Source organism: Pteronotus mesoamericanus, unplaced genomic scaffold (genome assembly GCF_021234165.1).
Source record: "Pteronotus mesoamericanus isolate MK-2021 breed Mesoamerican mustached bat unplaced genomic scaffold, CSHL_Meso_final contig_32, whole genome shotgun sequence".
In the NCBI taxonomy this organism is placed as follows: Eukaryota; Metazoa; Chordata; class Mammalia; order Chiroptera; family Mormoopidae; genus Pteronotus; species Pteronotus mesoamericanus.
The window spans coordinates 961724-986166 of record NW_026555134.1 but is presented as its reverse complement, the minus strand read 5'-3'; the positions used below and the strand labels follow the sequence as shown (position 1 = coordinate 986166).

General features: G+C 49.7%; 1 protein-coding gene across 1 annotated transcript in view; it reads left to right on the top strand.

The window, feature by feature from the left end:
- SCARA5 (scavenger receptor class A member 5) overlaps positions 1-24443 on the top strand; it is a 99467-nt gene that overhangs the window by 48121 nt on the left and 26903 nt on the right. Inside the window, exons 4-7 of the mRNA XM_054576009.1 lie at positions 9606-10280; positions 19613-19693; positions 21764-21862; positions 23567-23623. Of these exons, the coding sequence (XP_054431984.1) occupies positions 9606-10280; positions 19613-19693; positions 21764-21862; positions 23567-23623 (912 nt within the window). The remainder of the gene's footprint in view (positions 1-9605; positions 10281-19612; positions 19694-21763; positions 21863-23566; positions 23624-24443) is intronic.

Here is a 24443-nt window from a genome sequence, read left to right as displayed (position 1 = left end):
TTATGGTGACGGAGCTGATGAGCTTGTGGCAGTGGTTGAAAAGAGAGGAGTTCTGGATCTCTTTGGAAAGTGCCACATAATTTTCAGGTCCTAGGGAAAGTAGGGCTGGGGGTCCCCAGGGGCCAAGAGGCAGGAGAGCTGTGTGTTCAGGCTGCCAGAAAGTCATAAACACGAGGCAGATTAGGAAGAAAGGTGGGTGGGACACTCTCTTCTTAGAGCTGCGAGGCTGAGCCTTGAGGCCTGGCTGTCACTAGCTAGTAGTGAAAAAATCATTTCTCCTCACCACCCTCAGTTCTGTATCCCACAAAACTGCGGATTAAATGCTGGTCCAGAATTTAAAATTAGGCAACGTACACAAGAGTGCTATGCAAAATGTGAAACTCGATACAACTGTTAGATTTATGAGTATTAATGCAAGCAAATCTGATAATGAAGAGAGGGAAGGCAGCTTGAGTAGAGGATATCCATGAATACAAATAGATTGACTTTGAATAGAGCTGTGCAATGTATATGGGGTTTTCTTCCCACATGTTTGATTTCCTCAAATGAGATAACACCTCCCTAAAACACGTAACAGTGCCCGGTCCATAGTAAGTGCTCAATTATTCTTTGCATCAGTCCTTGCAACAACCCAAGGTAGATGTTCTTAATTCTATTTTTAGATGAAAAGGGAGAGACTCAAAATGATGAATTTCCTTGTCCAAGAGGAGCAATTTAAGTGGTGGGTGGGCCTTGAACCTAAGCCTTAGGAATCTAACTTCATTATCCCTTCCTTTCTAATCAATGTCTAAGAACCCATTTAATTCTCAGAGTCTATGAAATTCTAAAATCTACTTTCTTCTGCACTCCACACGATGCTTTCAGCTTTTGAAAAATTTGAGATGTGAGATGTGCACAGTTTTTATTACAGCATGTTAAAAGTTGTTATTAAAATTCTTCCTTTTGTAGAAATGGTTCTGAACCCACAGAACATCACACTGTGATTGATGACTGCCACTGGCATGGTTTCATAGTCCTCTTTTGCAATACTAAATATTTGTGCAATACTAAAGATATTCAACCTAATATTGCAGGATACTCTGGGGACCCCTTAACATTTCAAAGTTACTCTCACTCCTAGTGTTAATGTTTTCAGTGCGAAAAATTCTGCTTGTTGGGGTGGGGATGCTTTTGCATTATTGTCGATGATGATTAGTATGGAAGGGGAGGTGGGTATATTGATAGATGGATGGGTGGGTGGATGGATGGGTGGATGGATGGATGGGTGGATGGATAGATGGACACCTAATCCTGGTTTCCTTGACAGCAGTGTGGGGCAGTAGAAAGAGAAATGAACTGGGTTTCAGGAAATTTGAGTACTAGCCCTGGTTCTGCCGCCAAACTGTCTAGATGGCCTGGGACTTGCTTCACTCTTCCCTTTGCCTCCTCATCTGGACATGAGATGTAAATGATCATTAAGGCCAATTTCCCCTCCGAGGCTTTACGCTCTGAGGGCACCACGCGTGCACTTTCTGAAGAACAGTGGTGTGAGCGGTTTGACACAAGGGCTGCAAACCTCATGTCCTGAAAGGGGAAACCCATTAAGTGCCTAGACTCCTAGCAAGTCTAGCCCAGATATGTTATATGTTTATTAGGGAAAATAATTTCCAACCTCCTTAAAATGCTTTATGACAGGCTCAACAAGTGAAGAAAGATGGATCTGAGAAAATTGGCCGGCGGGAGAGCTCATACCACCCCGACTCAAGGCCACTTGGAAACTCTGGGGAGCTGACACTGAGTTGTTTGAAAACAAGTGCTTGTGGAACAAAGTGTCCAGACAGATAGAAACAGAGAGACGTGCTCACCTCCCTCACTGATTTTAGATTGTGGCCTCACGTGACTGTGGCAGGAGGCATACTGGCGAGATGGGGGAGGGCACCTCTAACCCAACCTCCTGCTGTGGGCTCCTGCTGGAGCAAGAGGGATAGACTGTACCCTGGGAGAGAGCGCGCAGTCCGGGGTTTAAGTCTGGACTTGCCATTCTTTGTCTTCTTTCATGAAATGGTCAGTCAAGTGTGGCCCCAGAGGAGACGGAGGAGGGGCCCAGGAATACAAAGTTTATTGTGTCCCTCGCAGGCACTAGAGACAGGCGGCACGACTCACCACACAGGGCCACAGGGGAAGCACCAGGATGGTCAAGAGGCAGAAGACAGGAATGAGGGAACCGCTTAGGCCACTTCCTTTAATGGAGTTTGTGGGAGAAAGGCAAGGAGGGGGGAGGGGTGGTGAACAACTTAGGGTTGGCCAGTTTGAATTATTTTGGAGGGCTTTAGACTACAGAGGTGGTCTCTAGTTGCCTGGTACCTGGCCCTGGGATGATTAAGGCACAGGAATATTGCCTCATGGGGCCCGATAAAGGAGCTATGGCCTTGAATTGAATACCAAAGCCATGCTCACGGCTGGATCGTTTGCTGCTCAGAAGGTCTAAGAATTGGCTAGCTCAACATGACCCACGGAAGCTTGACAGGGTGATTTCAGGGGCAGTGTTAGAATAAACGCACGCAGACATCTTATTTACTATGCCCGATTATAGCGTCATAACACTTCGCTTTCATGGTGTATGTCTGTTTGCTTTCCCATCACGACGTGAAGCCGAGAGGAGAGCCTGGTGGAGAGATGCTGGAGCTGGCATCAGAGCACCTACACCCACTTCCGGTGTTGTCCCTTCTGAACTATAAGACCTTTGAAAGTTTACTTAATTTCTCTGAGCTTTAGCTTTCTGCTCTTTAACACGGGGACACTAATGCTTACTTCAGAGGTCATTTTGAGGGTTCAGTGGCATGAAGCACGTGGAGAAATATAGGTAGGAATTTGATATACATGAGCTAACTAATGTTGAATCCAGGGATCTCTTTGAGAGTCTGATTGTAAATGCAAAATACCACACTTGTCCCTTGTATATGCAATCCTCTTACTCTCAGCTGAGATTTCACATCGTTGGATATTGTTTTGAATTGTGTCATCTGCAATATTTCACTTGTCGGCTTTCCATCTGCTATTGGTCATCAATAGCATGTCGATTAAACCAGGCTGAGGATTTCATGCCACCAGATGCCATGTCCTTCCAAAGTACAGAAGCCTTCCCCTTCTTCAGCCTCCAATTCCAGGAGGCCGCCGAGCCCGGTAGTGTTACTTCTTACCAGTAACTTCTTACAGTGTTACTCCGTGTGTGTGTTTCCCTCCTCACCGCCCGAACAGGCACAGCCCTGTTCAAGGCCCTCCTCTGTCACCGGGACCGCCAGGGACTCTTCCAGTTCCTGTCCTTTCCGTTTCACTCTCCGCAGGGCCCGCAGAGGCATCAGACACAAACACAGACAGGAGCCATCCCCCCAAACTACTGAAGAGTGGTCACCGATTACACTACCTGTATCTACCTTCTTCAGATAATCTTAAAGTTGGACTTAGCGGGTTTTTTGTTTTTTCCCCAATGAGCATTTTGAAACATATTGGAACAGAGGAGGCCTAAAACAGGCTCTGTGTGTGTGTGTGTGTGTGTGTGTGTGTGTGTGTGTGTGTGTGTGTGTGTAGTTTTCTCCCTAAGTGAACAGGGAGGCAAGGGACTTGTGTAGATGTCTCTGTAAATCGACCATCATTATCCCCAGGTGATTGACTCCAGGGTCCCTCAGGTGCTCAAGTCCCTTATATAAAATGGCATAGCATTTCCATATCACCTATATTTATAGGTAAGCTACAGCCAGGTATGCCTACATATGAACCCAGTATAGTGCTCCATGAATGGCAAATTCCAGTTAGCTTTTTGGAACTTTCTGGGACTTTTCCCCCCAAATATCTTCGATCCACGGTTGGTTGAATCCGTGAGTGTGAAACCCCCGGGATACAGAAGGCCAACTGTGTTTGCCACCACCCGGACCCACACCACCCGCTGTTACCTCACACGGGTACTGAATCACTTACTGCAGGAATAAACAAACGCGCATCCTAAATTCTAACTTATCTGTTGTCTCCTAAGACAATGGGAAATCAAGGTGTGAAGAAGCAAAGCTCCAGAGGGGGATGGGAAGACAGCTGGCTTCTCTGTGCTGTGGGAAGGAGGGACGCTTCTTGTCTTACCCTGGGGCTTCTGTGAAAGTCAGAGCTCAAGACATAGGCTTGGTAGTTTATTGTAAGAAGTGATCCTGGGAAGCAGGAGTGGGGGCTGGGGAGATCAGAAAGAAGGAAAAGCAACTTCAAGGATGTGTCCTTGAGCTGGTTTCCACTGTGGCCACTGGGGCTCAGCCCTGCCAGTACCTTCCAAGGGCCTTTGTATTAAGAGCTGCAGAACTGGCTTCTGTGGAGAGTATTTAGCCATCAGTTCCTGCCCACAGAGGCGAGGGTTTCCCGAGGGTCGAGGGCATGGATGAGCAAGGTCACAGAAGCCCTGGGGCAGACAGCAAGAGATGAGAGGTATAGAGGAAGTGAGGGGTTGCCAGGCTACACCCACCCACAGGTGGTCATGGCAACCCTGGCTGGAGTGAAAGCTGGGCTGAGAGGGTGTGGGGCGCGACCAAAGGCTGGCCTGTCCATCTCTGCTAGTCCAGTTCTTCTCTTTCCAAGAAGAGGAACAGGCACTCCTGTGCCTCATAACACTCTCCATTTTCAGTCACTCAGTTACTCACCTGACATGTATTGACCACCTACCAGGGTTCAAGGTTCTATGTTGGGCACTATGTTAGTCTAAATAGCAAGTTCCTAATTCCACTTACACATTCACAAAGAATTAATTTCTTTCCTTTAGATTTATGCGCTCTATCGAACTGCCGGGTTTCCTGACATTGTTGGAAATGACTCCAGATACTCTGGCCTCTGAAATGGGAACCCTGGGGACAGTCCCCTCAATAGGAGCCTTTTGTCTTATAATTCACCTTAGATCCCATTTCCCCAATAATGGCTGTGAATTATCAGTGACTCTGTCTGCTTAGCCCACCAAAGGGGACACTTGTGCCAGGAGCACGGAGGATCAAGTCACACCTCTGGGGAAAGTAATAAACACAGTGGCGGGGCTTTCTTGCCCTGAGGCCCCGGCTGCCGGCTGGTCTCCAGGCAGCACGCGCCCTGCGCATTCTCCAGTTCACAGCCCTGCTCACCCCTGTGCCCGCATCAGGGTCTGTTTGTGAGGGATTGGCATGTGGCTGCAGCCAACCCACCGTGTCTGGGGGCAGGCGGCCCTCGCCCTTTGCCTGTTTGTCAGATCCTGCCTATAAGACCTAGAATTGACCACCTTCGCTTGCGCACTTGGAGAGCCCTGCCAGGCTCTGAACTGACAAAGGCCACTGCAGGTGGGAGTTCGGGATGTCATACCGACGCAGGCAAAGGTTGTGCCCCTGGGGGCCACTGGGGGGGTGAGTCTCCAGACTGACAGGGCAACAGAAAGCACAGGCCACCTGTGCAAAGACAAAGCGTCTGCCTGGTGTCTCTCTCAAAGGGGCTCCTTCTGACCCACAGAGCTGGCTCCCTGCTGTATGTGCGCGCGCGCGCGGGGGCGGGTGGAGCCCCAGGCTGAGGAGCCAGTCTCCAATTTGTAGAGGTTTATCCTGGACATCCTGCCGAGCTAGACCTGGGGCACGTAAGCATAAAAGCTCCCTCTAAATTCACCCATCTGCTGCCCTCCTCTTGGGGTCCTTATGACTGTCCCCTAATATCTCCCCTCCCCCATCTGCTTCATCTCCCTGCCTCAGCCCTTCACTTACAAAACATAAATTTAAAGGTAAAAGTTTCAAAAATTTCAGGGGCAAGACAACAGAAAGTCAAGCCTCCAGCCAGGGACCGTCTGAGTGCGGAGCCCTGCAACGGTGCTGGTCGCCCCACGAGGCCCCTCTGTTTTCCCCCTACGTCTGCGGTCAGCGGGACGCTAATGAAAACGGCATCCCTTTATGTGCCAGAGATGGACTGATAACCTCTTCATTGTGCAATCCTGAATAAATATTATGATCCATTTTTAATTAGTTTTCTATTATAGTCACATATGTCCAGATCTCAGGGAAGTCAACCCTGTTTTGCAGACCACGTGAACGAAGGCCCCTGACTTTTCCTTGATGTTTATCTTGACGTGCTGGCCTTGCAGGTTCATTTCAGCCGCATCCGTTCCCACGCTCTGCCCTTAACGTGATGCTCTATGAATTCTGATACCCGCCTTCCTTCTGGCAGCGTCACTGGCCTATGTGAGGCAATGAAATAAGCAGGGACTCAGAGCCAGATGGGTCCGCCTCCTTCCAGCAGGATGGCCTTGAGCTAGTTAATTGCCTGGTTTCATTTTTTCCTTCTATAAACTGGTGATACTATCTGCCCACAGGCTTGGGGGCACCGCGTGAGAACTGAGGCACTTGGCAGGGTTCTAGCCGCCGCTTTCCCATGGGCACCTCCCTCAGGCTCCTCAGATGCCACCTCTTCGTGCTCTCCCAAACCTTTAAAAAGCTCCTCCCCCCCCCCCCCCGGGACTGGTGCGGGGGACTCCACTTGGCGGTGGCTGGTGCACCCCGCCCTGCTCGCCTGGGAAGGAAGGGGGGAGAGTTTGCGCTATTTTGGGCAAGGGAAGAAAAGCGGCAGGGCCGGCAGGACCTTCCGACACTCTGCGGCCTGAGCGTGCTTTCATGCTCTGCCACCTGCCTGAGCTTTTTCACCTGAAAATGGGCCTAACAATTCCTCTTCGCAGGGGGGTTGGGAAGAAGCAACTTCTAGTAAGAGACTGGGACTGAGAATGGCGTACAGTAGGTGCTTTAAAAATGTCATCTGTTCTGCTTCCCCATATAGATTTTGGAATTCAGCCTATGACTGACTTCCCAGCAGCAGGTGGATAGGACGGAGCATGGATTAAGGAGACAATGACCCAATTCATCCTCATTTTAGGTTTACGGCCATCTCTTGACTTCTCCGAGCCTCTATTTTCATCCTTAAATGAGATTATGAATAGGTACTAGCCCTGCCCACCTCCCAAGGTTAGTTATGTTGAAAAGTGAGGCGATAGATATGAACTTCTATACAAACATGAAGGTTGTTGATATCAATGCCCCAGGTTTATGTCACTGAACATCAAGCAGGACTCCTTGCTTTCTTCCTCCCAACCCGCACACGCATCTGCTGTCCGCTGGCATTGTCCGTGTGCTCCGCGTTTCGGGAGGATGGCCTCTCTGGCCGTTCACATCTGGGGCGCCTTGACATCACCAGCACGTGGTTGTTTTCCTCCTGAACATAAAGGACAATTACGGAACAGGAAGCTGACTGGGAACTGGGGGGCGGGTGGGAAGGGGATGCCACGCAGATAAGAAGGCTGCCAGAGATACGTTTGTACCAGCCACTTAGCCCAGGGCATGGCCTGAGGCCAACGTGAACATATCACTCATATATTATTACAAATTCTATATTAACCTATTAATTAGTGGTCAGCAATTAACACTGAATCGGAATACAAATTTGAATCTCTGCATGATTCCCGCCAAAGGGCCTGGCTCCAGCTTAAGTTTATGATGGGGAACTTACTACCTTAATAGCTCAGTAGGTTTCTCTGTGTCTCTTAAAAAGTTTGTTCTGTGCCTTCCTCCCTTTCAGCAGTATCCCAAAGTGGTCAAGAGCTGGGAGCTCTGGAACAAAACAGCCGGGCGCGGTCTGTCTCTTTTACCTGGCTGCATGACCTTATGAGTTACTTAATCTCTGTGTGCCTCAGTTTCCCCATTTGGAATATGAGGATAATAATAATAGCTATCTCATAGTGTGATTATGGGATTAAGTGTATGAATGGTGCCTGGCACAGAGTAAGGACTCTGGAAATGCCAGTAAGTATTGTTAGTCTCTGATTTATTTTCGCCTTTGTGGAAGCATAAAAGTTGAAGAATTAAAACCCATTAAAAGTAAATACACCAGGCAGAGAGATAAATGAACTGTTTGCATAAACATGAATTGAGAGAGTCACACTCAAAAAGAATTGTTCCCTATTGACAACAGCAAACATCTGGAAGAAATTAAATGGGGGAAGACGGTGGGTGGTGTGGTCGTGTGGGCTGAGAACACACTGTGACTGTTAGGAGGAGAGACTTCATTTCTGGGGTGGGTAAGTGATCCCCCAAAAGGGAGGCTGCTCTGGGCTTACACAGCACAATTTGATGCCCTAGGAGTATATACCCCTCCATATAATTTCTGTTCTGATTAGCATGGGTACCTAAAGTGTCTGTATCCTTTCTTTGAGCTAATGCATTGCCTTGAAAAGGCCACTTCCAAAATGCAAATATACTTACAAAAATAACAGGGTAACATTTTATATCTGTGAAATTACAATAGGAAAATTATAATACACAGTGTACTGAGGTTTCACCAAAACTGGCACATTTCAAAATCTATAATGTACATATAACTTCTCTCATGTACACATAACTTCTTGGGAAATGATTTGGCTGAAGTCTTTGAGTCATAAAAGTGTCTATACCTTTTGATAATTGATCAGTAGATCCAACTTCTGGGAATTTATTGTTAAGAAACACTTCAAAAGAACGGACACCTTGGTGCATTTTTTTTTCCATGATGGAGACAAAAAATTTAATAGTAAGAGAATGGGTAAATTGCAACATGTCCCCTAGATGCCAGCCCCAGTGCACCTGAGTCGGAGCAGCCCACGAGCTTCCAGGAGACACCAGATGCTAGACTCTAATGTTTAAGATGCGTACCCCTCCCCTTACCCCTGTGAAGTAGCGGCTTATAACTAGGAAAAGGAACCTCTCCACGAGAAGAGTGGGAAGTCACTGAGAAGAGGTGCTTGCCTGAAGAGGGAAATCTGGGATCTGGAAGAAGGGTCGGAGGAGGCAGAGAAGGGAGGATGTCCATCTAAAACGTGTACACATCCAGAGGGGCCCTTGATACAGTGGGTGAGCAAGAGGGAAAGGGACCCTGCACTCAGGAGGCTGGAAAGTAAACAGTGTTGCCCAGAGCCTGGCTGAGCTGCTGCAGGCGTGGTCCCCGCTGGCAGCTGTGGGGCAGGCTTATGGGGAAGCTCTGGGTCCTGGAGCAAGCCAGCCATCTGGCTCCACGACTGACTTGCTGGGCTACCATGGAATATGGGTAACAGCTTTATTTCACAGTGTTAACAGCTCTAACCGTGAAAGAGGACAAGAATGGTAGCTGCCTCCTTGACTTGAGAGGATAACAACACAGAGTATCATAGTGTGAGCCCCACAAAACTGCTGTTATTCAACCATTTGCAACATACAGAAATGGCCATTTCATAGGGATCAACCTCGTACATATGGTTAAATGAGTACAGTGGTTCTCAAACTAGTCAGTATTTTGGAATTATCACAGGCTTTTAAAAATTTCAAAGCCCAGGTCACACCGAGGCTGATTCAATCACAATTTCTGCAGGTGGGACACCTGGCCAGGTGATTCTAACCGGCTGATGAGTTTGGGGGCAACTGGCTTAGTACAGTGCTTGGCTATTATTAAGGCACTCAACCACAGCCACCTCTGCTTTCCCTCCATCCATCATTTATTGAGCACCTACTGCACACCAGGTTCTGGCAGGGCCTGCCTCTTGAGACCCAAGGACCTCCCTAGTGGCACTCATTTCTTGCCTTCCTCATCTGCAGTGTCCAGGCCCCGGAGCTCCCCAGACGACCTGAAGGTGTTGACTCGCAATGTGAACCGGCTGAACGAGAGCTTCAGGGACTTGCAGCTACGGCTGCTGCAGACTCCGCTGCAGGTGGACCTGACCGAGCAGGTGTGGAAGGTGCAGGATGCGCTCCAGAACCAGTCAGACTTGCTGCTAGCACTGGCGGGTGCAGTGCAGCGGCTGGAGGGCACGCTGTGGGGGCTGCAGGCACAGGCGGTTCAGACGGAGCAGGCGGTGGCCCTGCTGCGGGACCGCACGGGCCAGCAGAGCGACTCTGCGCAGCTGGAGCTCTACCAGCTGCAAGTGGAGAGCAACCAAAGCCAGCTGCTGTTGCGGCGCCACGCTGGCCTGCTGGATGGGCTGGCGCGCAGGGTGGGCGTCCTGGGCGAGGAGCTGGCCGACGTGGGTGGCGCGCTGCGTGGCCTCAACTACAGCCTGTCCTACGATGTGGCCCTCCACAACACGCGACTGCAGGACCTGCAGGTGTTGGTGAGCAATGCCAGCGAGGACACGCGCCGCATGCGTCTGGCGCACATGGGCATGGAGCTGCAGCTCAAGCAGGAGCTGGCCATGCTCAACACCATCACCGAGGACCTGCGCCTCAAGGACTGGGAGCACTCCATTGCTCTGAGGAACATCTCCCTCGCCAAAGGTAGGGAGCCCACAGTGTCTGCCTGGGCCCCTCCTGTTCAGGACTTTTCCCTGTGCACCCTCCCCAAATGCCCCAAAGTCCCCCCACCTCCCCAAGCTGACTTGACATTGGAAGCCCATACCTCCTTTATTAAGTCTTGCCCTACAGGACACTCGCAGTCTCTGCCCAAATGGCCTAAGACCATTTTCAGCCCTGTGTACCTGCCTGTGCGCCCCCACCCTCAGAGAGAGCACTCAATGTCCACTTCCCTAGGCATGACAATGGCCAAGGGTGGCTGCCGGGGGGACTGGGTAGTCAGAACTTGGATGTGCCAGTGGGAGCCTCCAAGAGTTCGGAGTGGGCGGATCAGGCTGCAGGCTCAGGCTGGGAAGAGGGAAATGCCCCTCCAGTGACATGGGTTTCCAATAGTAGAGCTACAAGGAGTTGGAATTCCAAGTTTGAACCTGGCCTTCCAGACGGTTATAGAGCAATACAGGCTGGGGCAAAAGTAGGTTTACTGTTGTGAGAACACAAAACACAGAGTTTATGCCTGTATTATTTATCAATTACTGTATTATTTTCCATATGAACAACTGGAAACCTACTTTTGCCCCATCCTGTATTTAGCCAGGTAAAAGAACACATTTATTTAGCAGCTTGTCAGCTTCACCTATACCTCCTAGGTACAATGCCAAAAAATGTGCAGGCCTCCGTTTGTATCCACAAACGTTAGCGCCTTTTGAACCCACTCCCCTGTCTTCCACTCCCTGTCACTGGTCCCCTACACCCCTCTCTCCCATTATTTTCTTTCTCTGTCCACCCTGCACATCACTGCCAGAGGCAGCTTTTATGAAATGCGCTTTCCCTGCATCACCCCCCTGCTCAGAACCATGGGTCCCCAAGTTCTGCTGAATTCATTACGAACTCCTTAGCCTGACAGTAGACAATAACACCACCATTTTGAACACTACCTGTGTCAGGTATGGTGCCAGGGGTATCCTTTTATGATGTCCTTTAAAAACAACACATACACTGAGATTCAGAAAGCCGCTCCCAGTTGCAGGCAAGGAGGAGATAGTGCCAGGATTTGGACTTTCTGATGCCAGAGCTGGTGAGCTTTCCATCGCATATGTGTCCCCAGCCTATCTTCCCCGCCTTCTCCTCTAGCTGTTCCCCTACCTCAGGGGTCGCAAACAGAACAGTCTGCTGGGGCCAGTGGAGCAGTGTCAGTAAGTAAGGTGACCTTAGAGTCGGGGGAGTAGTAGGCAGGTCCAGCCCATTTTGGCCAGGCTGGCATTGACAAGATCTTCCTATTTTTCAAGAGAAACCAGAAACATGGAATGTTCTAGAAATTTTTAATTGTTTAACACTGAGCCAAAAGCAACACATCAGGGGGCCACATACAGTTCATAGATGGCCAGCTTGCATCCCCTGTCCTGTGTGAAGCATCCAGTCCAGTGGAACATGTCTTGTCACTGGCCCAGCGACATGGCCGCCTTACCGGCTGCCATCGTTTTACTCCAGCTGTGCCTCCTGCTGCAATACCTCCTTCTTCTTCCTCCTCGTTGTCCAGATCCTTTTGATCTCTCTCCAACCCATCTCCTCTGAGAACCCCGCCGGCCTCTCGAGGTCACCCAAGTCTCTCTCTTCTGAGCTTCTGCATTTATCAGAGGAGAAAATAGCAATGATAGAGACTCCCATTTACACAGTACTTCCCAGTTCACAGAGTGCTTGGGGCATGTTATTTTATTTTAAAGTCGGTCCCCATTACTAGCTGCGAGGCTGATGGAAGGCAGGTTTCATTATTGAGGGCGGGGCAGGATTCCTGCAGAAAAACAACTGAGGCTCCAGGAGGAAATAGCTGATTTACTCAGGGCTGCACAGCTGGTAATGATCTGACCCAGGACTTTGGTTTTCAGCAGCTTAAATAAGGCATAATTTACATGCTGTAAGATTCACCCAGTTAAGTGTACAATTCATTAACCAAGCCAGGACTTTTAGCCCAATGCCCAGTACTCATTCGGTCGGCTCCACCACAGTCTACCCTCATCTTTCCATCCCTGCATCCCCCAGTGCGTAACAGGGCAATACATGTAACTGGGACTCAGTAAATGTTTGTGGAACAACCACTACATCTTAAGCCTGGGCAATCAGAGGACTGGTTTTCTTGTCCTGGGTCGTTTTGGGTTTCACCTCTCAGAAATCAAAGGAGGGCTAGAGGTAGAATTTCTCCTTTCAGATCCACACCACTGGGAGCTTAGCTTTTCCCATCATCTCTTTTCCTTGACCTCCTCTGCCCATAGCAGGTGCTTAGTAATAATAGCAGCTGCACCAAATCACGACCTACTATGAACCAGACATTTTGCCACCATTAATTCTCCGGGACATCAAGACTCCTTATCCTCCCATTCTGCAAAAAGGTATTATTGTCCCCATTTTATAGATGAAATAACTTTCCTATTCTTTCTTATGCAATTGTCAAGTGGCAAAGCCAAGATCGGAAAGTGGGTCATTCTGGCTTAGAAACTATGTTCTTGTCATGGATCATCCTACTCTCCAGGTAGAGAGAAGGGAGCTTCCCTTGGATTTCATTCCTGTACTTGAGGTGTTGTCCCAACCCAGGCTACTCCCTTTCTTCCTCTTCTAGTCAACAGACATCACCATGCTTCCTTCTGGTGCATCCTCCTGGGCCTCTCTGGATATTTCACACGCTGGTTCTTTAATTTCCAAGCCCAGGTCACTTGTTTGCCAAGGTTCTTCCCGTGGAATCCTCCAAGTAGCCTTCCTTTGGTTCTTAAACTAAGTCTCACACTCAGTTCTCTTGAACTAAAAGTTTCATCTCAGCCCTGCCCAGGCCTGCCTTCCAGTCTCCATACTTTGCATTCTTGGTGGGCTGATGGCTCTTCAGAGGGGACCCCCACTCGTCCCCTCTGGCTCCCAGGATGACCACTGCATCTAGGATCATCCTTTCCCGTTCTCCTCTGTCATGGTTTTCAGGGACACAGTTGGTATGAGTAAAGAGAATTCTGCTGGGCATATCAGTGTAATTACCACTCAGCTTTGACGAGACAAAACTCTACCCTGGCTTTTGGATAAGGGATGCTTTATCAGATAAGCTACCATGCATTTCTAGACTGCTGTCTTGAGTGGCCTTTCTGCCTTAGTTTTGTCCAGTTCCTCTCTTAGTCTTTACACACACACATACACATATTTTGCTCCTTCCTGGCTCAGAATCCACAAATATTCAGCTATGTATATTTTTCAAATATGAGCTTATTTATGTTATTCTTGAGCTTGACCCCAAAAGGTTTTCATTCTCTTGCTTTGTTATAGTTTTCCCCGAATCTTTTTGCCAGTTTGTCTTTTGTGTATGTTCACAGCCGTGCTGTTTTTTGCTTTGGGTTTTCAACACTAATCAGGTCTGTTGAAGTTGGCCTGTGGCTTTGAAAACAGCAGTGAACTTAAATGATCAGAGAGAGGAGGCATATGGGTGTGGCCGGGGCAGGGGGATAACCAGAGAGGGGGGCACACCTTGGGAAGAAGGCAAGAGCGAAGGCCTGGAGCGCTCAGCCGCACTCAGATGGCTCTGTTTGCTCGGTGGTCATTTTAATGCATCACAGAACCTTAGCGTGATAATAGGTCGCTAAAATCATCCAGTCCAGTTCCTCTCTTTGACGACCCTGGGGCTCAGGGAGGGCAAATAACTCATCCAAGTCAAATCCCGAGGCAGTGGCCCAGCGGGGACTAGAAAATACATCTCTTGAGTCATGAAAACAAGTTGGCAAAAGCAAATTTACCTGAGGGCCTCATTTTCAAGAAAAGAAAACACCATCTGGTAGAGAGTCCAGTTCAACAAATGTTTATAAAAGGATGGCGTAATGTTGTGGAGCCTCAATCCCAGGCTTGAACACTGGGGCTTGGGCCGCCAGTGAACAGAGATGAGTTGGAGGTGGTGTGCATTTCTGATCAGAGCAACATAGAAATAGTGTTTCTCCTCCGCTAAGGACTGGAAGGAAGCGTGGGCTGGTGACTCCCTGGGGAGGGTTGTAAGGCGCTCTGTCACTTCCCCTTCCATGCCTGACTCTCTCTTCTGGGAAGGGAACGGAGAGCATGCTGTGCAAATTAGCTGTTGCACCCAGCCCCGCCCACCATCCCGTTTTCCCTTGAGGCTCAGGGGATGGCTGGCCTTGCAGGCCAGGACCTCCCGCCCTTCTGAGTCCAGGTTTCCTCAGTGGTGAAATAGGGCTGACCGTCCCCGCCCCGCCTGCCTGTTCAGGGTGGCGGAGAACTGCAGGAATAAGGGAAGTGAGAGAGCTCCCAGGAGCCTCCCGGTGAGGGCGCTCAGAATCCAGTGCCCCAGTGACATTGAGGAAGTGGAAGTAGAGTAATTAACTGAGGCGCTCCGCCTCTGTCAGCTGCCCAGATTTAGCATGGTTCTGGAGGTGGTGTTTACGTCATGATTTGGGTCACTGTTGCGCTGGCGTCAAGCCCACTTTATCAGCTGTCATCAGAACTTGTTCTTGGCGGGTTGATGTCCAGATTCCGGCACACACAGGCCCCCCTCCCCATCGCTAGTTCCAGGATCCGGGAAGGGAGAACGGATTGCTTTTCCCTCCCAGTGGGCTGGTTCCCAGAAGAATCCTGGTGTTTCTCCCACATGCTGGGTCACATATTCTTTGTTTTGTTCTGGAGGTGCTCCAGCTGGAGTGGCTCACAGGCAGCTGGGCCAGGGCAGAACGGCTAGGGGCAGCGCGGGGGAGGGGGCCAGGCTGGCGAGCAGGCTCTGAGAGGGGGCCCCGGGCACCGGGGTCCTCCTCCCTGTGCCCCTCTAGGAGGTGGGCAGGAAGAAGCGGGCACACCAGGCCAGAAGCACATGAAGGGGGCTCTGGGGCTGCTTTCACGACGGAGGAAAAATAGACCCCGCTCCTCCTTAGCCGGGCCTGCCTTCACGCTCTGGCCTGCTCCGGTGGTAGAAAAGATGACAAAGTGACAGTCTACAAAGCTGAGAAGTTAAAAAGCTCATCTGGGTACTACTGGGACCACGGATACCATAATGGCTTCTCGGACTCAGAAGTCATTCTTTGAGTCTCTACTATGTGCCAGGGGCTGTGTGAGGCACAGGGCCACAGAGAGGGGAGCTCTAGCCCTGCAAAGAGGCCTGTCCTCTTTGGTGACCATAGTTTGCGGTGAGTGGCCATGCCCAGTAAGTAGGTACGGAGTGACCTGACCAGGCTCAGGGGTGGCCCGGTGGGGAGTTTGTGCACAGTAATATGTGAGCCTCTTTCCAGCTCTGAAATGTGGGGGCTATGCTCTGAGAGAAAGGGTCCCTAAGAGATCAGAAAGGTGAGCATAAAGGTGAGCCCAAGGGCTAAGGGGGACAGGACTCTTGGAAAGGAAAGGATCTGGGGACACCAAGAGGAGAATGTTTTTGCTGAGGTGGAAGACAGTTTGCGTCTGGAAGCATTAAACTGTAAGTGTGCAGGAGGGCGGATCAGTTGGGAATGACCTGCAGCGTACCCCACAGAGGGGGCGTGGCACGTCGTCCGGGGAAGGGCCCCCAAGGACACTGAGTTTCCTCGCTTCTGGTGAGATTAATTAAGAGAATGAGCATGATGGGTTGGTGAGAAAAACTGGAGACACAGAGCAAAGCCGTGAGGACCCCAGTGAGCTTGGTGCCCGTGAGGAGGGAGGTAGGGACATGACACGGGCATGTCCTCAATGACCAGCCTTGAAGAGTGAGAGCCTGGGGAGGCAGAGCAAAGGGAGGAGAGGCAAACCCGCTCAAGATGTTTAGCCTGGATTCCTGATAAAATGATAAAATGTCAGATCCCAGGACTGCACTACACGTGGGCGGCAATGACTGAAGAAAGGCTTGATCCTCGGAGCACAAAGCAGCCTGGCCCCATGAGACCTGGACTGGCAACATTTTAGTCTCCTTTGAGGCTACTGGGCCAGTACCACCTAAGGAAGTGACTAACGTTTGAAAATCTTTACTGTCCACCCTAACTTCTTCCCAATTAACCTCCAGTACAGGCCCTCGGGAACCACTTATTGGTGTCTTAAACACTATGGCCATGTGAAGGATGTTTTCCCGACTTCTCTCTGGATGACCCAGCCAAGCTGGGCAGGACCATTTCAGGTGAGGTTAGCATCCTCACACGCTGTCATCTTAGAAGCATTCTGATGAAGCACTGTGGAAAGTGGGGTACAGATCGGCAAGCATGGCCTTGCCGCTGAAGGTCACCAAGCCCCTTTACCTCCTTTATGTCATTTAATCCACTTACTCCTCACTGCACATGACTGAAACAAGAATTTTTACTTAGATTTTCTAGAACCAAGACCTGGACCCCAAGATGCCCTGTATCCGTGATCAACCCCTATCTTCTAAATGACCTCTGCCCCCTGGTCCCCCACCATCAGGGTCGTTCCGCTCGGCAGTGTCCTCCCTTTGTGAGAATTACTCTAGGGAAGAGCCATACACTGAGTCACACATATCAGAGCAGAGAGAACAAATTGGAGCATTTGGCCCTTCGCATCCTTGACGTGCTCAGTTCCTGGAGGCCTGGGTTCCACATTGGGAGGAGTGGAGGGGGCAGAGGAGAGTGAACGGCGGTGAGTGTACCTTGGGCAGGGGAAGGGAGGTCCACCCCGTGGCAGCCCACGGAGTGCAGAGACCCAGGGACCTCTCCCGGTGCCCTCCTGCAGCCTTTCCTTGGACAGACATTGCTGGAAGGGGAGTTGGGAAGCCGACTAGACTCTTCATTATGTCTTTCCTTTGCTATGTAATCTTAGCTGTGTTCTAAACAGGTTCTGTGTCTCAACCCTGTCACCTGAAAACTACGATCAATATGGCCTGTCTGACTTTGCTTTTCTTCATAGAAAAGAGGGAGATGTCTCCAAACGCAGTCCACCTTAAATGACTTGTGTAACTCGTGTATTTTAAAATTGTTGATTACTTTTTCTCTGTGCATGTGCCATTGAATTATTAAACAGCTGTCTACTTTGGTTAGGGTCTAAAAATAGTGCCAACTTCTGGAATTTATCAGTACATCTTGATCTTGGCCTTCTGGTTGTTTGGTGTGTATTAACACCCTCTGACCTCATATACTCATTCACGCATCAAATATTTATTGTGCAAGACATTGCTGCTATGCTGTGAGCGTGCATGTTTTGGTTTCCTAGGGCTGCCATAACAAAGTACTGGAAACTCGGTAGCTTGAAACAACAGAAATCAATTCTCTCACAGTTCTAGAGGCTGGAGGTCTGAAATCGAGGGCTCCACAGAGCCATACTACCTCTGAAACCTTGAGGATCCTTCCTGGCCCCTTCCTAACTTCCGATGTTGCCAGAAACCTTGGCATTCCTTGGCTTGTAGACACAGCATTGCGATATCTGCCTCCCTCGTCACACGGCACGCTCACCATGTGTCTGTGCTTTCTCTTCTGAGAAGGAGACCAGTCTTTGGTTTGTGGCCCACTCTACTTCAATATGACCTTAGACCAACTGATTACACCTGCCAAGACCGTATTTCCAAATAAGGTCATATTCTGAGGTTCTGGGCGGACATGAATTTTGAGGGGATACTCTTCAACCCAGTGCAATATGGTTTGCATTCTCATTGGTTCTCTATTTTCCTCACAAAGCAGCAGGTTTGGGGAGCTTAGAGTCTGGGTCTTTGCAGCTGGAATAGGGACGTCAGGAAGGTAGTCCTGTCTCAGGGAGCCGTCCATTTTTTTGGAAAAAGAGAACACACACACGCCCATGACTAAAGGACAAGGCAGTGTGAGGTAAATGTTGAATGGCTCCAAGTACATGTGTTCAAACAGGCTGCACCCCCTTTCAGCAAGAATGATAGATCAGAGAGGATTGGGTAAAGAAGGTGGCAATGAGCACCCTCTGGGGTGTGAGGAGGCAGGTAGTGGTAGCAGATCGACAGGGAGAGCTCCCGGGCTTGACAGCCTGGCAACAGCAGGCTGCGGTGTGGGAAGGCTCAGATGTGGTCTGGGAATGGCAAGATGTCTAGCACGGTGAGTGAGGCAGGGTGGGTGGGGGCCAGACAGCTCTGAGTTGAAATCATGGCTCCTTCATTCACCAGCTGGCTGTGTGGCCTCAGACAAGTAACTTCAACACCCAGCTTTCTTGTGGAAACTGAATCCATTCACAGACTCTAGAATTCCTGCCACACTGGAGTGTTGCCTTGGAAGGAAGCCCTCCTCAGGAACAATTAGAAGCCCCTTCTTCCATCCAGGTGCTTCAGCCAGAAATCTGAACATGATCCTGGCCGCCTCCCCTGCCTTCACCTACGTTTAGTCAAAGTCTATCTCCTCTACTTCCTACCAGCCCCTCACATCCGTCCAACAGCCACTCCCCCGACTCAGGACCACACCACCCTCACCTGGGACATGGCCTCCCCATTGTCCTTCCCACTGCTGCCTTCCCTCCTGTTCCGATCCAGTTTCCAACACTGCAGCTGGAGTGGTCCTCCCTGTGTGCGGATATGATCGTACTCTTCTCTCAGGCTCCCCCTACTGGGTCTGGTGCCCCCAGGGCCAGGCCTCCAAGACCCTCCACTTGCTCACCCTGCTTATCCCATCATCCGCCCCCCCCCCACACCCAGCTTCTATTCCCATCATGGCTCACAGATCTTTAAGCTCTTACAGGAACTCTTCCCTCTTCCTCGAACTACTGCCTTACACTCTGACTTAGTCTGTTCAGGCTGCTTTAACAATGCACCATAGGGACCTGGGCGGCTTAAACAGCAGATATTTAATTTCTTATAGCTCAGGAGGCTAGAAGTCTGAGATCAGAGTGTTGGCAGCTATGGTTCTGATGAAAACCCTCTTCCTGGCTTGCAGAAGGACACCTTCTTGCTGTACGGCAGAGAAAGCACGCTCTCCAGTGAGAGGGAAGGAGGGAGCCAGAGGACTATCTGGTGTCTCTTCTTACAAGGGCACTAATCCCATCATAAGGGCTCCACCCTCATGACTTCCTCTAACCTTAATCCCTTCCCAAAGGCACCATCTCCTAATACCATCACACCGAGGGTTGGGGCTTCAACAGTTGCATGCTGCGGGCACAGGCATTCAGTTCATCATATACTGCCTCTCTCCCTTTACTTAGTCACTTTCTGTTCCACCTTGAATTTCACTTTGGATATTACTTCTTCCAGGAAGCTTTCCCTGATTTCCTCCCCGCCCCCCCACCTCCACAAGACTGGGCAAGGTGGGGCCCTGGGTGCTTCTAAAGCATCACGCTGACCCTTCCTCTCTTTAGGAGGGAGTTTTGTTTCCTCTGCAGGTGGCCTGTTCCAGAAAGCTACCCTCTAATTTTGGTCATGTTTGTAACCCTTTCAGGACCACCGGGCCCCAAAGGGGATCAGGGCGATGAAGGGAAGGAAGGCGAGCCTGGATTCCCGGGATTACCTGGACTGCGAGGTAATGGGGAAACCCCTGGCAGGGACCTGGGCAGACCGGGAAGGGGAGGGGCTCCCAATCCATTCTTGACCCTGTGCTTTCGCATTGGTATTGGTCTTGGGGCTCCCTGGGACTGTGCCCAATCAACTTAACCTCAAACGCTCTGTTCTGGGAAGAGACTGATAGGTTATTGGTGTAACGATAAGATCAAGCAAATACTTTTTCATACCAAGTACCAGGATTTGAAGGACAAGGATACATGAGAGGCTTGCAGCTCCCTGAAGCCACTTTGTGCCCCAGGAGTCAGGGTCCATGTGGCAAGGGCCTTCAGAAGGAATTGAGGGTGTTCTGCGATCCAGACAACGGTCTTCTTATGCTGTATCCCCCTCAGTGAGTCACCAGGCACCTGACACCCCCACCTTCTGCCGAACCTGCGCAGGTCAATAAACACCTGCCCCTCTCTGTCCTCTCTGTCCTACTACACACACTGGTGACAGCCCTCAAGATCCGATGGCCGGTAGGGAGGGTACTTTATGGCCTTCTGGAAAGAGTACAGTATGTCCTCGCTTAATGTCTTCAACGGGTTCTGTGATTTAAGTGAAACAACATACAACGAAATCAACTTACCATAGGCTAATTGATATAAACGAGTTAGTTCCTACATCACCTCATCAATGTTATAATGGAACACATTGAATGAAACAATGCTATTCAAGGACATGCTGTATGTTCTTAGTCTCGTCTCAGAAGTTTCTGTTCCATTACTGTATCAAACTTTGTGTCCCAGTCTGTCCATTCCTGAGCCTCTACTGGGAGCACCATTTTTCTAGGAGAATGTAAAGTCTTCTGAATAATATAAGAAAAGGAGAAGCTTATCAGGGGAAACGTGTCTTCTTATTTATATCAGGAATCATATCACCAAACCTTCTTCTTTCTAAATCTCTAAGGAGATTGCCAGGAGCGAAGGCAGAGGCTGGTGGAGGGAGATCCCATGGCCTGGTCTCCACTCCCCGCCTCCTCTTCTCAGGGAAGCTCCCTAAACGCAAAACTGGGGATGCACGGGGGCTCCCAGTGTGGAAGCCCTTTTCCTGCTTTAGTAAATTGCAGGGTGTGCCCAGGGCATTATAAGTGGGAGACAGGTTTCTCCCTGTCAGAGAAAAAGCCCAAAGAAAACCAACTAACATTCAAAGCAGCAAAGAACAATTCATCAGTTAATTAAGGCTGCTCTGCTGAGCAGAAATAACTGTGGGCTTAAGTCAGGCCCCTGGGGGCCTAGGGCTGTCACTGGGTGAAAGTGTTAGTTGATTCTGGCTCTTCCTGGTGACCTGCAGGGGGCGCTGTGGGGCCTCCTGGTCAGGAGCCTTGGGGCCTGATCTAGTAGCAGGTGCCTCCTCTCAGCCTATGACCCCCGACCCCCACCTCTATATACATCTCTGTGTTTGGCGCAAGGCAGGGACATTTTGCTTTTTTTTTCCTTAAATATAATGGGGAGCTATTTCATCTTCCTCCCACTCTAAGTACCAGTAAACCCTTTTCATAAGTGTGAAATGAAGCCAGCCAACCCTGAGCTTTCAGTTCAGAAAGACCAGGGCGCAGATCCTGCCGCCACCACTCTGCTGTGTGACTGCGGGCAGGTTACTTAATCTCTGGGCCTCCGTTTCCTCATTTGTAACACAGGTGAAATAAGACTTACCTTAGTTTATTGTGCAGATTAAATAAGATACTTTATACAAAGCATCCAGAACAGTGCCTGGCACATTTAAAAAAAAAAAAAAAAAAAAAAAAGCTTTCCAAATCTAAATCTTCGCACAGCTAGAGGGAAAGGGATGTCTCCCAAAGGGGGCTGGCACTACCACCTTAAATCACAGCAGAATTGGATTTTTGGGGGGGGCGGGGGAGTGTACAGCCCAACTGGATAAAAGGTGTTGATGGGACAAATTTATGCTGAGCTTTGGACACTGCCTTTGCAGTGTCTATAAATGACCTGAGAGGAATCAGGAAACAGAGGCAACAGGAGGATTAATGGTTGAAGTCAACTGCTGAGCCAGACAATGACCTCTTAGGGCCCCAATTTGTCTCTTGTCTTCCCAGGTCTACCTGGCGAGAGAGGAACCCCAGGACTGCCTGGCCCCAAGGGCGATGATGGGCGGCCAGGAGCCACAGGAGCCATGGGCTTGCACGGGTTCAAAGGTAACAATGGATCTCAGAGCACCCTCACTACCGGCTAGCCCCTGGGCACGGGCACGGGCGTCAGAACGGGTGCACTGGCTCCGAATTCTAGCTCTGCCACAGACGTTGAGCAAGTCCCTTAATCTTGTCATCAAACATCAGTTTCTTCATCCCCAAACTACAAATTCTCATGAAGCTGTATCTCACAGAGCTGTCGTGAGGGTTAAATGGGCTGTATTGAATACGCGTGTGAAAACACTTTGTAAACTTCCGAGGTGCTGTTGAAATGCACGGGAGAACCAGCATTACTACTGGTTGCAGCTCAGAAGGAGCCAAGGCAGGAAAGCGGGCACGCGGGAGAAACAGCGGCTGCAGGCCCTGGACTACCGCCTCCCGTCCGGCACTGCCACAGTCCTCGGAGTCTGCCGTGGCCTTCATATTCCCCAAATACGCCAAACTGTAACCAGTTCTCAGCTTTACATCACCAACAGTGTTTCTTCAGTTTTTTTCCCTTTCTATCAATAGTCACCTTGTTTGCTTTTAGCTCAGGAGCTCACTTTCCACATTTATTCCAAGAGTGTCCACGCCTCCTATCATCCTTGTAGAAGAAAACGAGGAAATATGATGCTTTTTCCCCAGGCCCAGCCTCCTCACTTGCTTAGATCTAAGATGAGATCTAAGAAAAACATGCTGTTAATCATTCCCATCCCATGTCTAGAGTTGTCTCTTAATCTTGCATCACTGGGAACTTTTATTCTATTTTCTGGTGGTTAAACATGCTGAGGCTTTCCTTCCTTTCATGATCCACATTTTTAAGAATTGACTTTGAAACGGAGTACAAAAGCAAACATGCTTGTTGAAAACATTTAGCAATACAGAAGTGTAGAGAGTATAAAGTCAAAAGTCAGTGCCCTCCCCCTTGATCCCTTAAGCTCTTACTCTTTAGAGTAACTGCTATAAACAGTTTGGAGCCTATCCTGCCAGACCTTTTTCTAACCACATTCCTATTTACATATATGGTTGCCTTTGTTTTTTCAAAACTTGGATCACACTTAGTATCCTCCCTTAGAACTTGCTGGTTTGCTTTTTTTCACCAGACACCATGCCGTGGACTTTTGATTTGTATATGGCTTTCTGAAGGTACTTGGAATAGAATGTCTGGTCATTTTAAGGCTTGCTTGGGCTGTGCCAGGACCTCCTACTTCTTTATAGAGTGACATGCTAGCTGGGAAAAGAACTCTGTTCTTTTGACCATATTTTGGGAAGGAAGTTCTACAGTTCCCTGGGGACACTCCCTCCTATAGCCTCCCCCACGGGTAAACCGCCTGACGCAGAACCTGGGGTCTCGCTCTATGGAACTGAAGGCTCTCCCGCCTTTCCTCTTCCTATGCTCATTAGAGCGAACTTGGATGTGGACTTCCAAAACCTTGACGATTTAATAGGAATATCTTTGCTATGTCTTCCTTCTGCTGAATACCACACGCTCCTTCAGGATTTAATAAGTAGGAGATGAAACTTCTCAGCCGGGGGCCTCCTCCTTCCCGGGGGGGAGGGGGGAGCGACCAGGACGGGCAGCTCTCTCCTGCGGGTCGTGCCCTCCAGCGCTGCCACCTCCCACCTGAGGTCCTCCCCGGTCGTGGGTTAATAAGCCTCTGGCAGATAATAGTTCATTTACCATTAAAATTCATTTCCATTTCAAATGCCAGTTTTTCTCCTCTGTTTCAGGTGACCGAGGCCCAAAAGGAGAAAAAGGAGAGAAAGGAGACAGAGCACGGGACGCCAGTAAGGAAATTTTGTTGGGGTCACTGGACTCTGTGTGAGCACAAGAATAGCTGCCACCTAGAAAGCCTCACGAGTTTGGGGGTCCGGAGGCTGGATCCATGGGGTGAGGGCTTCAGTGTCGAGGGAGCCCTCTATCTGCTTCAGTGCTGCAGTGAGAGACAGCTATGCTCCAGGGCAGAGGCCAGACGTCCAGATGTGGTACGAGCCCAGGGGCTACGTGGACGGATCTGGAGGCCGACTGCCCGGGCTCCCTCCTGGCTGCCTCACTAGCTAGCTGTGTAATCTCTGCGCCTTGGTTTTTCTCATCTATAGAATGAGGATAAAAAAGCCCTTAACTCACAGGATCGCCGTGAGCATTAGGTGAGTTAATCCACATGAAGTTCTTATTACAGTGCCTGGGCATGTGGTAAAGACACAGGAAGGGTTCATTATTATATTAGTGTTCTATGTAACACACCAGTTCAGACATACTTCCTAAAATCATTGAAGATGTTTGCTAAAATTCAGTTACTGACCTCCTTAGAAACGTGCGACTTCCCCAAGTATTTACATGGGGACAGGCATGGAGGCCAAGCAGAATCCCTTTCGTTTTCCTCCTTTGCTACTAACTGAGCAGAGATGCGAGGGAGCTCAGTGTCGGGCAGACCACCAAGTCTAGGAAAGGGCGTCTTTCTGACAAGGGTCCTTCCTAAAATGTTTACAAGGCCGGCCAGCCTATCTAGTTGACACTCTTTTCTAGGGTTTATTCCCACCCCTCCCGCCAAAGGCTACATGTAGAATCTTGGAGAGTCTGCCAGAGGAGAACGAGTCTCCTAGCCAA